We start from the raw sequence: 19,728 nt of genomic DNA, 5'->3' as shown, positions 1-19,728 counted from the left end.
ATGTCCTTCATGCTTCGTCATGGTTTATTTTGATTCAAAGGTAACAGGACTCCTTAACTTCGTCTTCTGCATGATCAGCAATTTTGATGTTAAGCTTCTTGCTGTTCTAATTTCGGCCACTTCTGCCACTATCGTTAAAGAGAAAATAAGTTTTTCACACATCCTGTCAGTATTATAGCCGGGGCAGTACGCATTTCCGAAATCACCGAATCAGTTACACAGGTTGACTAACAAGTTACTGTATACGCTTCGTGAGTGTAGTGTAAGTATGAAAGTGAGAGTTAAATGTTAAATTAAGTTTTCCGTGAAGCTGTTTTATTCCCGACTTATGATGCTTTATGTCATTTGTGGGCCGGTACAGGCTTTTCGCCGTGTCGTGTTCGCCTGCGTTTCAACTGATGTTGCTTTGTTCACCCCTCTGCAGTACTCTGTTGATTCTGCCATGAAATGCCTTCTTTTTTTTTTTCATTTTACTTCAGTGTGATCCGCTGTGTCTTATGGCGCTCTTGCAGTACGTTGGCGCCAGACGTACAACGTACATTCAGTCTATCGACGTTTCATTGACTGCAGTCGTTGTGTATGCTATGATGGCGTACTCAAACAGTGAATAAGCGGGTGGGAACCTCCTTTATGGCGCAGAAAAAGCCAATATTCGAGCAGGAACATAACGGTATAAGAAAATGTTTGTTAACAGAATAGTACCAAACCATCAGGCTTTTAAAGCTGTAGCCAGACGTTTACTCGAATATGCCGTTCTTGGTGCACCTAACAATAAGCTACGAGGCTGGTGTGAAAAGTTCTCGGAATCACCACGAGAGGTCAGCATTTTCGCAACGAGTTGGTCACGTGATATTCATTGAACAGCTGCCTGTAAACACGTGCCACGTCAGTTCTCTTGGAAGAGAGCAGCGGCTGTGACGTGGATCTATTGTTGTTGTTTCCGCGTAATGCTTTGCGAAGATGGAAAAAATCGAGATTCTAGCAGTGATTAATTACTTCGTAGAGAAAGGTATGAGCCGGCCGGCGCTTCAGTCTGGAACCGCGTGACCGCTACGGTCGCAGGTTCGAATCCTGCCTCGCGCATGGACGTGTGTGATGTCCTTAGGTTAGTTAGGTTCAACTAGTTCTAAGTTCTAGGGGACTGATGACCCACATGTTAAGTCCCATAGTGCTCAGAGCCATTCATGCCGATTTCCAGAATACACTTGGGGGGGGGGGGGGGGGGGGCTCTGCTTTTTCATATTGAACTGTTGCCAAGTGGACAAATGAATTTAAATTTAATCGGGAGAGCTTAGATGATGATCCGCGCAGTGGTCATCTAAGATGTGTCACTACTCCAGAAATCATTTCAAAAGTTCACAAAATGGTGATGGAAGATCGCCGGTTGAAAGTACATGAAATTGCTCTCACTTGCCATATGTCGCATTTCAACTGAAGAATTAGAAATGAAAAAGTTATCTGCGAGATGGGTGCCGCGACTCTTGACGCGCGCCCCCTCACATGTGCCGTCGCCATGGCAAAATTACACGAACTAAAGTATCAATTGTTTCTACACCCGCCTTACTGACGTGGTGTGGCTCCGTCAGACGTCCATCTCTTCGCAAAACTGAAAATCTTTCTGGTGGTCTAAGATTCACTTCAAACGAAGAATTGATAGCCGTAGTTGGCAACTGTTTTGCAGGCCCGGAGGAAACTCCTTTTCCAGATGGGTTCAAGGCACTGGAACATCGTTGGACCAAGTGCATTACTCTGCAAGGGAACTACATTGGAAATTAAAAAAAGGTTTCAGTGATGTAAGTACTTTTTTCCTATTCCGTTCCGAGAACTTTTCAAACCACCCTCGTAGTTTGGCCTCAAATGGAGGGAGTGGGTGTTGCGATCATCCTGGATATATTAGATGAAGATCCGACCACAAATACCCGTCGTATAAGTACCTCTGTAAGGGGATGCTCATTCAACTGTATGCCGCCTGCTTCCAAGACCAAATCTCCACCCGTTTCACATGCAGGAGGTACGGTAGCTGACACCTGCAGACTGCCCTAGACGCTAGGATTTCTGTCACTGGTAATTCGAGCACCATGCTGCCGATCCACTGTTCGGTCGTCGGGTAATGCTTAGGAATGACAAGCTCTTCATCCGTGTAGTTATCGTAAATGCTCATAACATGGTGCACGTGTGAGCGTATGAGAGTCCTCTCTTAGCTGCAGTACAGTGATAAAAACATGGTTCTGCAGTGAACACTTGGTGGGGTATAGCGGACAATCACTTATTCTACAGCACCTGACGGGAAGAGTGTATCGAGAGAGTTGGAACATGAATTGGGTGGACTGCTTCATGATGTGCTATTCGCTACATGAGCCGAGTTATGGTCTATGGACGACGGTGCCCCTGAACATTTCAGTCGGGAATGAAGGGATTGTCTCAATGTTGCTTATCCCGATGAATGGACAGGTCGTGCAGGACCAGTTGCTTGGCCCACCAGATCTCCGTATCTTAATCGCGTGGATTTGCACATTTGAGCTCATTTTAAGGAGCTCGTGTATGGTGTTGCAATTGAGACAGTGTAGCAGAACTATAACAGCGAACTGAAAATGTCTTTGAAACTATGCGGAATGGGATGAACGGAGCCTCTAACATTCCGAAAGCTGTAAGAAGTTGAGCAAGTCACTCAAAATGGTTCAAATGGCTCTGAGCACTATGGGATTTAACATCTGAGGTCATCAGTCCCCTAGAACTTAGAACTACTTAAACCTAACTAATCTAAGGACAGCACACACATCCATGCCCGAGACAGGGTTCGAACCTGCGACAGTAGGGGTCGCGCGGTTCCAGACTATAGCACCTAGAACCGCTCGGCCACCCCGGCCGGCGAGCAAGTCACTGTCTTCGTCTACATGGACATAATTTTGAATGTGTTCTGGGGTAAATGTACTGTACGTAGTAGTCCAATTTTGAGTCCCTTCGTGCCGTTGTTTGGTGAAATGAATTAATTTTGTGTTATTTGTTTTGCAGTTATGATGTGTATTATACTGCATAAACCGTATATAAAGCAATGTCAGACAGCAAACTTAAACATTTAATGCTTGTTTTGATGCATGAATTGCAGCCACGAAGTGGGCAACGGTACTTTTGAATCGCCCTGTATAAGAAGTTTTCTCTCTAGTCCATGCAATCACAATAAATGCACATTCCCAAGGGTTACAGATAGCCTTACGAACGTAATCGCAATTGGTTTGCTCCCCGATTTCAGCAATCCTATGCCGATACGAGAGTGCGGAGCGCAGATCTCTGAACGCTGCGCCACGAAATCCTCTTGGAACAGTGTGCCATCAGCCGTTACGTAAGCCTGGCAGGTGTTTTTTGAATCGGTGTCTGATGCTGTTAGTCGCCGCGGTCAGTGACACTCATTAGTCAGGTAGCGGGCCGTGATTTCCGTCTGTGGCGCATACAGTTGGGGAACGGGCCGGGCATACGCGGGTAGGCGGCACCAGGCAGGCGCGGAGAGCCCGCCGGCTCGCGGCTTTGTGTGCGAGATAATCCACCTCATTAGCGGGCCGCTAATGATACAGCCGTCGCCGCCGCCCGACGCCGCGCCTCATTAACATAATTAGGAAGAGTGTCGGTCGCTCTCGGCGCACTTCACCGATACGCGGTTCTGTCTATCAGACGCCGCTCACGACTCTGGCAAGGAGTCGCTCGCCCGAGAGCAGCTGTCGAGCAGTGGGCGTAGCGTACCTGCCGCCCCTCCTGCCGCGGCGCTGCGCACTAATACGGCACGAAATCCATTTCAAGTACACCGTTAAGGACGAAAGTAACTTTAACATGACGCGTCACTACCAAGTGAAGTACGAGGTGTGTGGCACTGACAACACCGCGAACTACCTGGCAATGCTGTGTTGTTATTCTTGCGTAGCCGAGTTTCAGCTCCGTTGATTCATCACGCGATTTTTGAGAGAGTAATCAGCGAAACGGCGTTTTTGTTGTGCGTTACAAAATGGAACAAGGGAATTCAGAGCACCGTTATGTCATCATATTTTGTGTTAAACTTCGGAACTCCGCGAGGGCGGCCTTTGAAAAGTTGAATCATACTTACGGGGAATATACCTTAACCAGAGTTAAGTAGGAAAAAAAAATATTTGCTGGCAAAAATCATTTTTGGAAGGCGGAGATAGCGTTGAACATGAAACTTGCTCAGCGAGAACTTCAAAATCCGACGAAAACGTCGAACGTGGGCGTTCTCATGTGAGAGTGTTCCTCGAGGACAAACTGTCAACCAAGTGTTTTACCTAAACGCACTTGAAACGCTCATAAAAGGGCGAGTAAAGGAAGACCATAAATTGCAGACAAGTGGGTGGTGCATCGTGGCAACGCCCCATGTTAGTCCATCACTGAATTTTTGCCTCAGTGGCGTTTCTGTTGTTCCACAGAACCCTGGTTCACCAGATGTGCATGCAACCTTATGATTTTTTTCTTTTTCCGAAATTGGAAACTATTTCTATCGGAAGGTGGTTTGGGAATCTGGAGAACATTCAACACAATATTACAGACATGTTGAAGTCTCTACCATTTAGAGCCTTTCAGCGCTGCTACCAGTACTGGGAACAACCACTCCACCAGTGTTATTTTCAAGGGGACAATATTGTTGTTTAAAAATCACAATGACTCTTGTAGATAAAATCACTCTCATTACTTTTCTCACACATCTCGTAGCTTCGTGAAACTTGGACCACACATTGAAAAAACTGCTACACTATATTACTGAAGGTTATTGTAAGAAATACGCAATGAGACGTAAAATAATAACATTCTCATACGGAGACAAAAATTGCAACGCACATCACTTTTCATGATGGTCCTCTGGATTTTACACTACTGGCCATTAAAATTGCTACACCAAGAAGAAATGCGTGGGGATAAAAGGGTATTCATTGGACAAATATATTATACTAGGACTGACATGTGATTACATTTTCACGCAGTTTGGGTGCATAGATCGTGAGAAATCAGTACCCAGAACAACCACCTCTGGCCGTAATAACGGCATTCATACGCCAGGTCATTGAGTCAAACAGAGCTTCGATGGCGTGTACAGGCTCAGCTGCCAGTGCAGCTTCAACACGATACCACAGTTCATCAAGAGTAGTGACTGGCGTACTGTGACGAGCCAGTTGCTCGCCCACCATTGACCAGACGTTTTCAATTGGTGAGAGAATTGGAGAATGTGCTGTCCAGGGCAGCAGTCGAACATTTTCTGTATCCAGAAAGGCCCGTACAGGACCTGCAACATGCGGTCGTGCATTATCCTGCTGAAATGTAGGGTATCGCAGGGATCGAATGAAGGCTAGAGCCACGGGTCGTAACACATCTGAAATGTAACGTCCACTATTCAATGTGCCGTCAATGCGGACAAGAGGTGACCGAGACGTGTAACCAACGGCACCCCACACCATCACGCCGGGTGATACGCCAGTATGGCGATGACGAATACACCCTTCCAATGTGCGTTCACCGCGATCTCGCCAAACACGGATGCGACCATCATAATGCTATAAACAGATACTGAATCCATCCGAAAAAATGACGTTTTGCCATTCGTGCACTCAGGTTCGTCCTTGAGATACCATCGCTGGAGCTCCTGTCTGTGACGCAGCATTAAGGGTAACCGCAGCCATGGTCTGCGAGCTGATAGTCCATGCTGCTGCAAACGTCGTCGAATTGTTCATGCAGATGGTTGTCTTGCAAACGTCCCCATCTGTTGACTCAGGGATCGAGACGTGGCTGCACGATCCGTTACAGCCATGCGGATAAGATGCCTGTCATCTCGACTGCTATGGATACGAGGCTGTTGGGATCCAGCACGGCGTTCCGTATTACCCTCCTGAACCAACCGATTCCATATTCTGCTAACAGTCATTGGATCTCGACCAACGCGAGCAGCAATGTCGCGATACGATAAACCGCAATCGCGATTGGCTAGCATCCGACCTTTATCAAAGTCGGAAACGTGATGGTACGCATTTCTCCTCCTTACACGAGGCATCACGAGAACGTTTCACCAGGCAACGCTGGTCAACTGCTGTTTGTGTATGAGAAATAGGTTGGAAACGTTCCTCATGTCAGCACGTTGTAGGTGTCACCACCGGCGCCAACCTTGTGTCAATGCTCTGAAAAGCTAATCATTTTCATATCACAGCATCTTCTTCCTGTCGGTTAAATTTCTTGTCTGTATCACGTGATCTTCGTGGTGTAGCAATTTTAATGTCCAGTAATAAGCAAGTGTCGGGACTTAGTTCTTAGTTATGTGTGTGATCACCACGGACGGCAGTGCATGCTCTGCCTGTGTTTTAATGCTGGCTATGAAGTTGGTACGTTCTTACGGTATGGCGTTCCATTCCTCTCTAGCACAGTTGAGAACTGCTGTACGGCCGTTAGTGCATGTGGACGTGTTGAAATACATCACCACACCGCGCCCCAAACGTGGCATTTAAAACCGAGGAACGGACAGGCCAGTCCATTCGCCGAATGTCCTCTCGTTCCAACAAGTCGTTGACCTGCGCTGATCGATGAGGTAGCCCGTTGTCATCGATATAAACTGGGCAGGTACGAGCAGAACCCGCACAGTGAGGATTACGTAAAAACTTGACTGTGTGTGTAGACAGTTCTTCTGTCCCGGGAAGCGAGGATCTCGACGATTTTTGTCTGTTATCGACACCAATACTCGCATCATATCGGTCTTAGGGATTGTAAGTCTGTCTAGAACATTTTAGTGTTAAACTTGAAGTTGGATACAAATGACAAAATAAATTTTTCTACCGTGTGATGTAATTGCTAGCAATATTTTAATTTTTTTCCTTTCTTATATTATATTCTTCTTGCCAAATTTCATGGTTCTACGTCAATGGGAAGTACCATACAGGTTTTAATGAGTGACTTTTGAGTAGTAAAATATGTGACATAAATGACCTTTTTTTTTAAACTGCGTTGACTTAGACGGCTTAACTTTCTTACACCGCCCAAGGGCCATAACCTTAGTATATGACATTAATTTCAATATGATACGTCTACATGTTTCTGAGGAATTGGGTCTTAACGGACGGAGGAACCGTCAGTCAGATAGTAAATGCCAAAAATATTTTTTCGTGTTTTATAATTAGAAATTAACAATTTAGAATTTTACCTTTATTTTTAGCGTAAGACCTCGCCAAATGTCACGATTCTAGACCGGCAGGAAGTACCCCAGAGGTTTTCGTGAGCAAGTTTGCAAGTAGAAAAATACGTGACCTAAATGACCGTATCTTTTGATTGCATGGACTTAGATGCTTGAGTTCTTTATACCTCCAAGCGACAGTAGACCTTATTAAATTACATAAATTTCAGCTTGATACATCTACCTGTTGCTGAGAAAAAGGTTTTTTAACAGTCGGACAGACCGACAGACAGACACATGGACAACAAAGTTATCTTATAATGGTTCCGTTTACGGAAACCTCAAAATGAAGACAGGACCGAACGCGCCCCTGAAACCACGCATATGGGGGAAGGAATACAGTGTCAAAATGACGTTAACCAGTCAGTCTAAAATGGTCAGAGATTTGGAGGTCAGTATGCCCATCCAACAATATGTCTCTCATACCGAAACGGTCCTGATAAACAATATTTCTGGATGCATTACGTGTTCCCACCTCTCACCTGCTTTCACCAGAAAAGGGCACTTCATCCTATCTCCAGTTGGTTCATTCCCTTTGCTCTTGGCACCATTATGAACGGTGCTGCCGATGTGCGAGTGCCAACGGACCACAACCTTTTGATATTCGGGCAAAGAGACCATCCGCAAGCAGTCGCAGTACTACAGTGGAGCATGGATGTGCGTTCTTTCTTGCCTGTAGCACAATGTTGCGGTCACCTGTTAACAGTGGTCGACCACTTCTTTGGGCAGCATCGGCTGTGTTTCGGAACGTTCCCTATTCGTGTGAAACAATTCTTTGAGCAACATCAAACTCCTTATCACAATTTGTCCTTGTTCCAGATTTCAGATGATTCGTCCTAGGGTGAAGTCGTCCAAATATTGTCCCCGAGCCATGTTTTAATGAAGAGCACCACCACAGTTAACCGTAACTATTCGCTGATATATACACATACTATCTTTTCCTGTTTCTTCAACTGCCTCGTCTTGTGCGTCCTGCCACATTCAGCGCTCTAATTACGTTGACCTCACACCATGTGACGTCCAATTTTCTCGGCACGACTGGGATACCTCTGACATCTTTCCCCCGGACTGGCAAGTTCCTATATCTGTCTCGCCCATTAGTTTTGCAGAGCAGCGTACAATTTGTTATTGTTTTGTTTTCACGGATTACTCGATGATGGGTAAGTGAATCCATTAATCAGTTATTATTAGTACCAGCTGCAGGATACCAGCATCAGAATGATGTTATCCATAAAATTACCACGGTGAATGTCTCTGAAACGAAACAATATACTCCCACTCTCGTTTTTCACATGCACCGACAACCACTCCACGTTTTCTGTATAAGTTTATAAGATTGCTGCTTCTTGTCTTACGCCCAGAACGCCTTCGGATATCCTACACATTCCACAAACTTGACACTTGCCGACTAGTAGTTTAATCTGTGGCATCCCTGAAATTTGTGGCACAACGTGATCAAAAGAAGGGATCGCTTGATAGAACACATTCGGAGGCATTAAAAATCATCAACTTGGTAATGCAGGGATGAAAATTAATTAAACATTAAATGCCTAACAAACGAAATGTATCGTGGTAAACTGTTATTCCTATCGCGAGAATAAATTATACCGGCAGAACCAGTCTAGGATGAAGTACCATCAAATGTCAGACAAGCGAAAGCTCAGGAATACGACAGAAACATGGTAGCAATCTCTTATTTATTGATTGGTTGCCGTCGTTACATATGACGTATACCCTAGAAGATATTTTAGTTAGTTTTTCACAGTTATTTTTACTGTTAAAATCCACTGTGCCACAAAAACGCTATGGCAGATCGTAGACATAGTCACTAGATCGCGACCGATCAAAAGATCGAGATTTCTCGAACTGTGACGTTAAGTCTTCGAACAGTTCGAATTGTGCTCAAACACAGTTCTACTTGAAACAACGAATACTGAAGTGAAACAATAGAAGCCGAATTCACCAAAAACACAGTGAGATGCTTACTGCAAAATGTAACAATAGATGGCGCAACTAACAGTCTTTTCATACAAGTGAAGACGTATTCATTCGTCGCGTTCTGTTTTCACCCAGTGATTGAAATATGCCCTTCGATTTAAGGTGACTGCCGTTTCCCGGGGGGCGTGCATTCCGTTTGAGCGTCAACAGGCCGCAGTGACCATTAATTTGCGTGGCAGGTATTAAACGCCCTGGACAACGCCGGGCTCTGCAACTAATTGTGCATAAAATGGAAACAACAACAGAGCCTAACACACGGAAGCATACTGCTAAGGAATTTAGTACTTCGACCTTCTGCTAGTCATTGTCTATGTCAGTGTGATTATGCTGAATAAGTGAACTGATGGATTTTGCCTGTTTACTGTTTCAATAAGGTCGATTTTGTCTAATGTGAACAGTTCTCGGGTATCCGACCGGGTAGCGTCGTAGTTTCTCCACAATATGTGAGCAGACGTACACGCTGCCATCTTCAGGTGATTCCTGACGAATGCTGTGCTGTTCTTTTTTTTTTTCTTTATTGAATTTCAATTCCCCCCCGAAGGGGGCGGGCTGGCAGCAGCTTAGTATGCCGCTCTTCTGCCTACAGACTTTGTGAGAAAGATGAAGAGAATAAATAATAAAAACAGGCGATAAAATCGGAGACTTAAAGAGTAACATGGCGAAAAGAAATCGTGGAACTTAAAACAAAGAACAGAGGGATGATGATGCTAATAAAATACTTTTTTTTTTTTTTTTTTTTTGCTGTCGGCCCCCTATATGTACTAGCCGTTACCCCCTCCACCGTTTCTCTCCTAGAGTCTTCGGTGCGGCCGGCGCGGCGGCTACTGGAGGTGGTGGGGGAAGCGGAGCCTGGGTCTGAACTGGGATCTGCAGTTTCCCTGCTGCCGCCGTCGGGGGCGGTCCTCGATCTCTGGGACTGCATCTTTCTCTCCTGGCTGAGTGCAGGTTTCCAAGCCTGACTAAGTTGAAGGCCGCTGTCTTTATTAATTAGATCGTCCTGTAGCGGATTTCGGTGGCCTCTTTAGTAATTAGTATTAATTCAACTTAGTCAGGCTTTGAAACCTGCACTCAGCCTGGAGAGAAAGATGCGGTCCCAGAGATCGAGGACCGCCCCAGACGGCGGCAGCAGGGAGACTGTAGACCCCAGTTCAGACCCAGGCGCCGCTTCCCCCACCACCTTCAGTAGCCGCCGCGCCGGCCGCTCCATAGACACCAGGAGAGGAACGGTGGAGGGGTAACGGCTAGTATATATAGGGCGCCGAGAGGGACCAACGCCTCACCTGGCGCCCCCACATCGATGACGTGCGTCGAAAGGCAATAGGGAGGCTATGCCTGCTCTACCCTCTCATCAACCCAACCTCCTCACTCCCCACACACATTGCTGTTAGACTGTACACCTCCCTTGTTCGCCCCATCCTTGAATACGCGGTGGTGGTGTGGGGCAATGCTGCCCCCACCCACCTCCGTCGACTTCAAACCGTCCAGAACCGGGCTCTCCGGCGTGCCCTCCGCCTCCCCTTCGACTTCCCAACTCAAGAGCTCCATAACCTGGCCGAAGTGCCGCTCCTTCGCACCCGCATCCTCTCCGCAGCCAACTCCTTTTACCAACAAACCCGTCACTTCCCTAATCCCCTAATCCTATCCCTGGGTACCCGTGTTCACCGACTAGCCACCACTCGATGGCCTGACCTTTTATTTCGCCCCCCATGACTTCACATGCAATAGCCATCTCACCTCATGACAATCATTCTCCCTCACACCATAGAACACTCCCCCCAACATGTCAAGTCATTCACTCCCCAACACGCCACCCCCCCCCCCCCCCCACACCCACACTATCTCAAATGCTGGCCTAATCATGACAGGCCCTTCCTGTTTCCCTTCTCCATCTGTCACTCTCTGACTTCTTTCTGTTTCCCCGACCCCCCAACCCGCCACATTAAGACCAACTACCACCACCATCAAGACACCGCTAGGAAGAAGAAGAAGAGGCCAGGACAATGGCCTTTCGCTTTCACTATCTCTCACTATTCCTCCTCCTCTCCTTTAATCTGTAACTTAGTCGTAATCCACGGCCAGTCAATTGGGCCATTCGTTTTCCCACTTCTTCCACTATCACTCTAACTATCCTTTCTACTTTTGGAAAAAAAAAACCAGCACAAAAGCCAAGACCAAAAACACCCACCATCTAACCCCTTATTACCACCGCACCATTTAAGAAGGAGAAGCGCATAAAGCGCTAGAACTTCGTTCACTGAAGAGGGTCCATCCCTCAGCCTTGTGCGAAGTGGAAGTGGAACAGCACAGCATTCGTCAGGAACCACCTGAAGATGGCAGCGTGTAGGTCTGCCGAAATACTGTGGAGAAATTACGACGCTACCAGGTCGGATACCCGAGAACTGTTCAAATGGTTCAAATGGCTCTGAGCACTATGCGACTCAACTTCTGAGGTCATCAGTCGCCTAGAACTTAGAACTAATTAAACCTAACTAACCTAAGGACATCACACACATCCATGCCCGAGGCAGAATTCGAACCTGCTACCGTAGCGGTCACGCGGTTCCAGACTGAAGCGCCTTTAACCGCACGGCCACACCGGCCTGCTGGAACTGTTCAAATTGGAAATACGCCGGGAAAACTTCAGATCGCATGTCGATATTGTCTATTCATACTATCATTTTGAAATTGCTTCACATCGTCTCTTACAACAGTGCGCAAAGTAAGAATTGTTTCTTATTACTTACAGACGATTTGTTATATGTGTTTTTGGTCTGTGTGTCGCAGTTCCGCCGAGCATCCGCATGTCGCCAGCGGACGGAGAGCTGAAGGCGCGGAAGGGTGGCACGGTGACGCTGGAGTGCAAGGCTTCCGGCAACCCCGTGCCGAGCATCATCTGGACCAGGAAGGTGAGTCCCCAGCTGCTCCGTCACTGGGCTGCTTTCTTCTGGTTCGCCTTCAGAGTACTTCTACTCCCATAGCTTAAAAGCCGCTACAACCTGTTGTTGTTTATACCGAGTACACAGCAAGTTACAGGGTGACAATTATTGAACTGTACGAAATAAAATCGTCATAATTTCTGAATGATCTGCGTTAAGACGTTGGAGCTGCACGGTCAGTACAGGGCATCATGGGAATTAGTATGCTAATGCATGGTTTGGTTTAGCGACAAAGCCCACTTTCACTTGGTCAGTAGGCAAAATTGGCCCATTCGGGGGAGGGAGAATCCGAGTTTCACGATCGAGAAGTCTCTTTACCCTGAACGGGTGGCTGCGTGGTATTCAGTGTCCAGTCACGGAATAATCTGTCCAATATTCCTTGATGGCACGGTGACTACCGAACGGTGATTGAAAGGTTTGGAAGATGATTTCATCCACTTTATCCAAAGTGACTCTTATTTCGACAAGATGTGGCTCATGCAAGACCGAGCTCGAGCCCATCGAAGCATAAGAGTGTTTGATGTCCTGGGGGAGCACTTTGGGGACCGCATTCTTGCTCTAGGATACCCAGCCGCCATATTCTGCGGATCTGAACACATGCAACTTCTTTTTGTGGGGTTATTATATAGACAAGGTGTACAGCACTAACACTAAAACCATTACTGAGCTGAAAACAGCCTTCAGTTGGTCATCAACAGCATCGATGTTCCGTTACTTCAGCGGGTTATGCAGAATTTCGCTATTCGTCGGAGCCACATCACGGCCAATGATGGCAGGCATATCGAACACCTCGTAACCTAAATCCGAATATCTGTAGTGACATTTACATGTTTAATGAAGCGTGTGCACGCCGTAGTTTGTAATAAATTTATGTTTGTTTACATATAGTTCCATAATTGTCACCCTGTATTACTCCAGTAATAAGGCCTTAAATTGGTCCCTTTTGGGTGAAAATTTGATCCATGAATGAAGAGCGAAGCGATCTAACTACTGTAAATGAAATATGAGGTAGCAAGCTGTTCTTCAGAGCCCAACGAAACGTGCAAAAGGGCGTTTAAAAAATTAAAGGAAGATAAATTCCAACCAAGAACTTCAATCGTCCTAATGCAGCATACCAGTGTACGGTTCAAATGGTTCAAATGGCGGCTATAAGCATTATGGGAAGTGATCGAGAGGTCAGTTCACTTACGAAATCCTGCACCGGCAACGCCTTAGAAATTACGTTTGGCTACAGAGGCTACATAGCCAAATATTTCTGCAGCGGACTTCCTTCAGTTTCTTGAGTCCATACCACGACGAGCTGCAGCGCTATCTAAGACAGGAGGTGGTGCGACAGTTCACAAAATGGCTCTGAGCACTATGCGATTTAACATCTGAGCTCATCAGTTCCCTAGACTTAGAACTACTTAAACCTAACTAACCTAAGGACATCACACACATCCATGCCCGAGGCAGGATTCGAACCTCCGACCGTAGCAGAAGCGCGAGTCTAGACTCAGTGTACAGTGCGCAACGGAATTAAAGGATCACAGTTTGGAAACCTCTTAATTGTCTGCCATTGCGTCGGGTAAGTTTTAATTTTGGCTCAAAAACGAGTACTTCCTTCCTGTCTAATGATACATATGGTGGTGCTCTGCAACGTCACCATCGGGCACGACGACGCTTCAAAAAACGAGGTATTGACACATGCGAAATATAGGCCATAACTCAGAAGTTCACGTGCCGTGTAAGTTTGGATAATGATGTCACATTGGCATCAAATTTCAACACAATTCTTCCCAACACCTCCGTGGACGTATCACACGATGGAAAGGTCGTCGCAAACCCTCTTATTCACAAATCATTCCTTCTTTTTGACGTCTCTGCGACGGAGATTAGAACCACAACGCCCAGGGTCGATATCCCAGACACACCGCTGCTCAGAATCGGCACAAGCCGGATTGGCCGAGCGGTTCTAGGCTCTTCAGTCTGGAACCGCGCGACCGCTACGGTCGCAGGTTCGAATCCTGCCTCGGGCATGGATGTGTGTGATGTCCTTAGGTTAGTTAGCTTTAAGTAGTTCTAAGTTCTAGGGGACTGATGACCTCAGATGTTAAGTCCCATAGTGCTCAGAGCCATTTGAACCATTTTGAATCGGCACGAAAAGACCGCACTGGTTGGTATAAAGGGCGTCAATGAAACTGTCCATTTCCTTGAGACGTTGATTCCCACACATTTTGCGGTCAAAAACGACAGTCCGTAGTGCAGTGAGTAAGAGGAAGACGTTCTTCACTACCTTTGACACTACTGACATCATCAGAAGTCTCCACCCTTCTCTAGGGACATTGTAGGAGTGTCATAAGGAAACCGTGTGCTTTCAACACTGGGCGTTGCGGTTGTAGCCACCATCGTATGGCGTAAAAAGAATGGTTGGGGTGTAGATGAGGGTGGCTGTGACGATCTACTCATCGTGCGACACGTCCACGGTACCGTTGGGCAGAATTTTGGTGACGTTTGGTGCCAATGTGACATCATTGAACCACATTACGCGTCAGACGAGCTTCTGAGCCGTGGCCTTTCCTCCCATATTTCCGCGCATTGCTGTTTGAAGAGCTGTAGAGCCCGATAGTGACGTTGCAGGGCGCCAGGCTTTTGCACCGACAGGGAGGAAGGTTGTACGCACCTTTGAGCCAAATTTCAAACATGATTCGCAATGGAAGACAATTACGGAGTTTCTAAAATGTGATCCTTTGACCGTGTTCCGCAATGTAGATGCAGCTCCCCTTTTAGGAAACAAGCATATCATATAGAAGCAATTGCATTTTGTATGTCCTGGTGCCTAACAACAAGAAAATGATTCACTGAAAAGCAAAATCTCAAAGAATTCATTGACGCAGCAGGTGTCTTGCTGTTCTTTGTTACGCTTACGTAGTTTGGCTGAAAATTGCAAGTAAAAGGAAAAAAAACCCTCCTTATCTATCTAAGAAAGTTTATTCACGTTCTGCTTGCACCTAATACTCGTACGAACAAAGGGAGCACATGCGCTAAGTGGCTATAAAATTAATGTGATTGACAGATAGCTCCGCCGGCCTTTGTGGCCGAGCGGTTCTAGGCGGTTCTTATCTTGCTCTCATGGATGTGCAGTAGCACCAGTATGCTTGGCAGATGCACCTGGAAATCGTGTGCAATCCCACACAAACAAGAAACGATCTCACCAATAATCCTAGAAGCTGCAGCCAGGGAATGCTCATCTACTCGTATAATAATCCACCAGACGTAATTCTGACCTTAACAAATCGTCAGCAGGCAGTACGATGTAAACAGCGACCGATGGAGACCGAACGAAGAGGAACAGTAGATTATAGACTGTCCAGAAAGCCATGCTGCCGACCAAATAACGCTGCGCCAAGCAACCTCATTGGATGACAAATTTCCACGCTCGAAATACAACCTGAAGACAGACTTCTTCACTGCTCATTCAAAGCCTTCTCCAGCAGACGAAAATGTGGTCTATCAATTCTTTGAGTTATACGAATTGTTCGCACTTAGGACATTGACACCTAAAATGAAACATTATTATAACAGATGGCATCATAACACACCCCAAACAACATCGGATGAGGGAGACTTGCAGTCAAATAAAATAAAATCGACGCCTGACCAGGACTCGACTCTAAATTTCCTGCTTACTATGAGCAATCGCCTTAACAGTCAGGTATCTGAGTACGCCTCCTAGACTGTCTTAGCCTTGTTGCCACTTGTTTTATTTCTTTTGAACAAATGCAGAACGCTGTTCATATCGGAATAGGTGCAGCAGTGGTAGAAGTATGATGGACAGCCGTTTCCGCTCTGACACTGAAATATATATCCATTTCACTGACATGAAGTGAATGGAGGTCACGACACATTCATTACGTTAGAGTTCAGCATTTCCGACCGTTCTCCACTGACACATTTTCACGCCGAAGTCTCTTCCTTAATTTCAACCCCTTTTACCTCCATACACATCATGAAACTCATTCAGCTAACTCGAGGAAATACGATAAAGTAACACAATCGCCAGTCTTCAGTCACTGAAACTGAAATATATTGGTTACGACGCATTCCTCTCACACTCAGATCCATCATATGGTGTATTTCCTAAATTTAGTTTTTCAGCAGTGATACACCTAAATATTTTCTAACGCAACGAAAAGTTTCGGTGAAAAGTATAAATTAACTTTAAATTTGCCACAGAAAAAAGTTATTTCAGGTCGATTAGCGTTACACCATCTACACTCTACTGGCTTTGCACCTGGCAGTGATTATTTACAAAACATTTTCGTACGCTTTTATCGTCCAGGTATTGTAATGAAACTGCGAAGAGAAACGAGACCACATCTGACAATAAGAGATTTTGTACCTAGTTTATAAAATTATTTGGCTGACATATAAGTGTCTAAGAAACACATTTTAATACCTTTCACATTTTTGTTAATTTATGTAATAGTGCAAAAAGGTGAAAACAAACCTCTTCATCTGAGCACACCTGTCACGTAATTTTTCCAATTATTTGTTGGACATATTCAGATCTCTGTCTTCCACTTTTACCCTTCACAGCTCCCTATAGTAGAAAGGACATTATTCCCTGATGTTATAACACATATCGTTTTTCCTCTCAATATTTTACATATATTTCTCTCCTCGACGATTCTTCGGAGATCTCTCATTTAATATCTTCTCAGCCCGTGTAATTTTTAGCATCCTTCTATAGCACCAAGACCCAATTTTGTTTTTTCCACAGCCCGTAATTAATTACCATACAACGCTGTGATCCAGACGCACGTTGTCAGAGATTTCTTTTTCAAATGATTTGTATGTTTGGTACCAGGGAAGTCCTGTTCCCCTCTGCTTCTCGTTCTTCTTACTTCATCCGTCTAGTATTTTGCTTCCGAGTTAACCGAAATCCTTCACTTCCCAATTCGTGGACTCCAATTTTGGTGTTAAGTGAACCATTAGTGTCATTTCTGCTATTCCTCTTTAGTTTCGTCTTTCTTCGAGTTAGTTTCAGTACATATTCTGTACTCATTAAATTTTTCGTTATATTCACCATATCGTGTAATGCTTTGCCTTTACTGAGGACAGCAACGTCGTCAATGAATCTAATCATATTTTTTCACTCCGAATTTTAATCCTACTTTTGACTGTTTTTTTATTTCCATTGCTTTTTCGATGTATAGATTTAACACTAGGTGTCAGTTACTGGATCCCTGTCTTAAACGGTTTTCAATCCGCCAACTTCCTTCTAGGTCTCTCTTTCTTATTGTCCTATGTTGGTTCTTACCATATGATTTTTTTCCCTGAAGCTTTATCTAGATCGGTAAATCCTATGAAGGAGTCTTGATATTTCCTAAGTCTTGGTTTTCATTACCAAGCGCAATGTCAGAGCAGCCTTCCTGGTGCTTTCCTAATAGATTCTGTTTTCTTTTTCATTCTTCTGTATGTTATTCTTCTCCTCAGTTTGGACACATGAACTATTGCACTGGCTGTACGATAATTCTCGCACATATCTACGTTTTCCATCTTCGTAATTGTGTAGAGGATGTTATGAAAATATGATGGTATTTAATATTTTGTTTCATATTCTACTTGTCCATCAAATTTTGAACAACCTTGTATAGTGGTGCTCATCGAATTATTCAGAGCTCTTTCTTTTCAGGTTTTCTAAACTGCATAATTCGCTTCCCTACAATGCTGTACTTCCTCAGTACCGATGACTGATACTAGCAGACTTGCTTTAGTAGAAAGTGCCTACCTTTCTGACCTAGTTTGCTTAATATGCCCCCGTTATTTTATTCGTCATTAGTTATTTAGTTTCCAAGGCAGCACAGTTACTGGTTGAGATTTATTTCACAGCTCAATTAAGCTTACTCGTCTTTCTTACTACCAATGCCATGTTCTCATATAGCTCTGTTTTCCTTTCCTTTCCAATCCTACAGCTTTAAAACCACCCTTTTCATTAGATTTTCATCGCGTTTTACATACTCTTTATATACTGCAGTATCATTACATTCTTTCCCCATCTCTTCAGCTGCTGTCTGTGATGTTGGAATGTATACATGAGCTAGTGTTGCTGGTATTAGTGTGCTGTCGATTCTGATGCGGATAACCCTATCACAGAACTGTTCACAGTAACTCATTCTCTGCACTGTCTTCCTATTCATAACGAATACTACTTCCGTTATACCATATTGTGCCGCTGTGAATATTACACTAAATTCACCTGATCATAAATTTTCGTTTTCTTTCCTTTTAACTTCTGGTAGTATATCTAGACTGAACAGTTCTATTTCCACTTTCAGATTTTCTAGCTTCCCTACCACATTCAAACCTCTGACATTTCACCCTCCAACTTACCTTATCGTTGGTTACTCAGTCACTTTTGCATGGTTTATGCCTTGACGAACTTCTTCTCGGGCTAGTGGCCAATGGAGATCTCCACGACGACGCTTTCACAATTACAGGCCACACGTGCTGTGGATACACATCGTGCCACTTTAATGCAGTGGTTCGCATTGCTTTCTGCATCTTTATGCGGTTGATCATTGCTGATTCTTCCACCTTTTAGGGGTAGTTTCTAGACCTAGGCAAGAAGGTGCCCCGAACTTTTGTCTGCTCCTTTACCCTCTTTGTCAAGGTCTTTGGCAGAACGAGGTTGACTCCTTATAGCTGGAGCCTTCGGTCGCCACTGCGACTTTCATCCAAAATCTATGCAGTGGCTGGGTACGAAACAGTGACTAGACACGACTGAATTGCTAGTCAAAGACCCTACTCCTATACCACTGTAAGAAATCCGCAAGCAGTTTTCATTTCAGTACTAGGTGATATTAGAAGGTAACTTCTTGTACACAGTTTATCAGGCGTGCCATACTGAGCCCTGAGCCGTCAGATGGGAACGTATTGCACCTATTGATCAAGCTGCTGCAATTAGTCCATATTGCTACCGCCAGTAAATATTCTTCAGAAGAACTGTAGAGATATTTCGTCAGAGTCGTTTAAATATTTACAGAAGCACCAATATGTACGAAAACAGAGATATAAAATGATACACCTAATTAAATAAAATTACAGTGTGCTTGATTTATTGTAGCTATTATGAAGTGAATTACAAATATATGCATATATCTAGCAATTGTTAATCATAACACATTCGCGCATTGACGTGTATTACGACCGCGTTGTTGAGTGGCCAGACGGTCGCATGACGACTGTTAATTATTCACCTAGCGGGATGCGGAAAACCGCCTAAAAAGCACACCCAGGCTGGCTGGCACACTCGGCCCTCGTCGTTAATCCGCCAGGCGGATTCGATCCGGGGCTGGCGCGCGTACCCGAGTCCAGGAAGCAGTGCGTTAGCGTTCTCGGCTACCCTGTGCGGGTAGAACGTAGCATATCTGACAATATCGAATTGCGTTACAAGAAATACCGATCGCTACAATTTGTGTAGGAAATAAAATGTGTGAGAAACGAAACGCGTTTCCTACTCCATCTCGCACCCAAGATTCCAGGCTGGGAGTAACACAATAACGCAGTTTCATTCACTTATAATTTATTTCATTGCGATGTACG

General features: G+C 45.0%; 1 protein-coding gene across 3 annotated transcripts in view; it reads left to right on the top strand.

The window, feature by feature from the left end:
- LOC126191384 (lachesin-like) overlaps positions 1–19,728 on the top strand; it is a 945,166-nt gene that overhangs the window by 689,988 nt on the left and 235,450 nt on the right. For all 3 annotated transcript variants that reach the window (XM_049932238.1, XM_049932237.1, XM_049932236.1), the window contains exon 4: positions 11,990–12,111. In XM_049932238.1, the coding sequence (XP_049788195.1) occupies positions 11,990–12,111 (122 nt within the window). The remainder of the gene's footprint in view (positions 1–11,989; positions 12,112–19,728) is intronic.

This window comes from Schistocerca cancellata, chromosome 6 (genome assembly GCF_023864275.1).
Source record: "Schistocerca cancellata isolate TAMUIC-IGC-003103 chromosome 6, iqSchCanc2.1, whole genome shotgun sequence".
Taxonomy (NCBI): domain Eukaryota; kingdom Metazoa; phylum Arthropoda; class Insecta; order Orthoptera; family Acrididae; genus Schistocerca; species Schistocerca cancellata.
The sequence above is the reverse complement of the archived record's forward strand: the minus strand, read 5'-3'. Positions and strand labels throughout refer to the sequence as shown.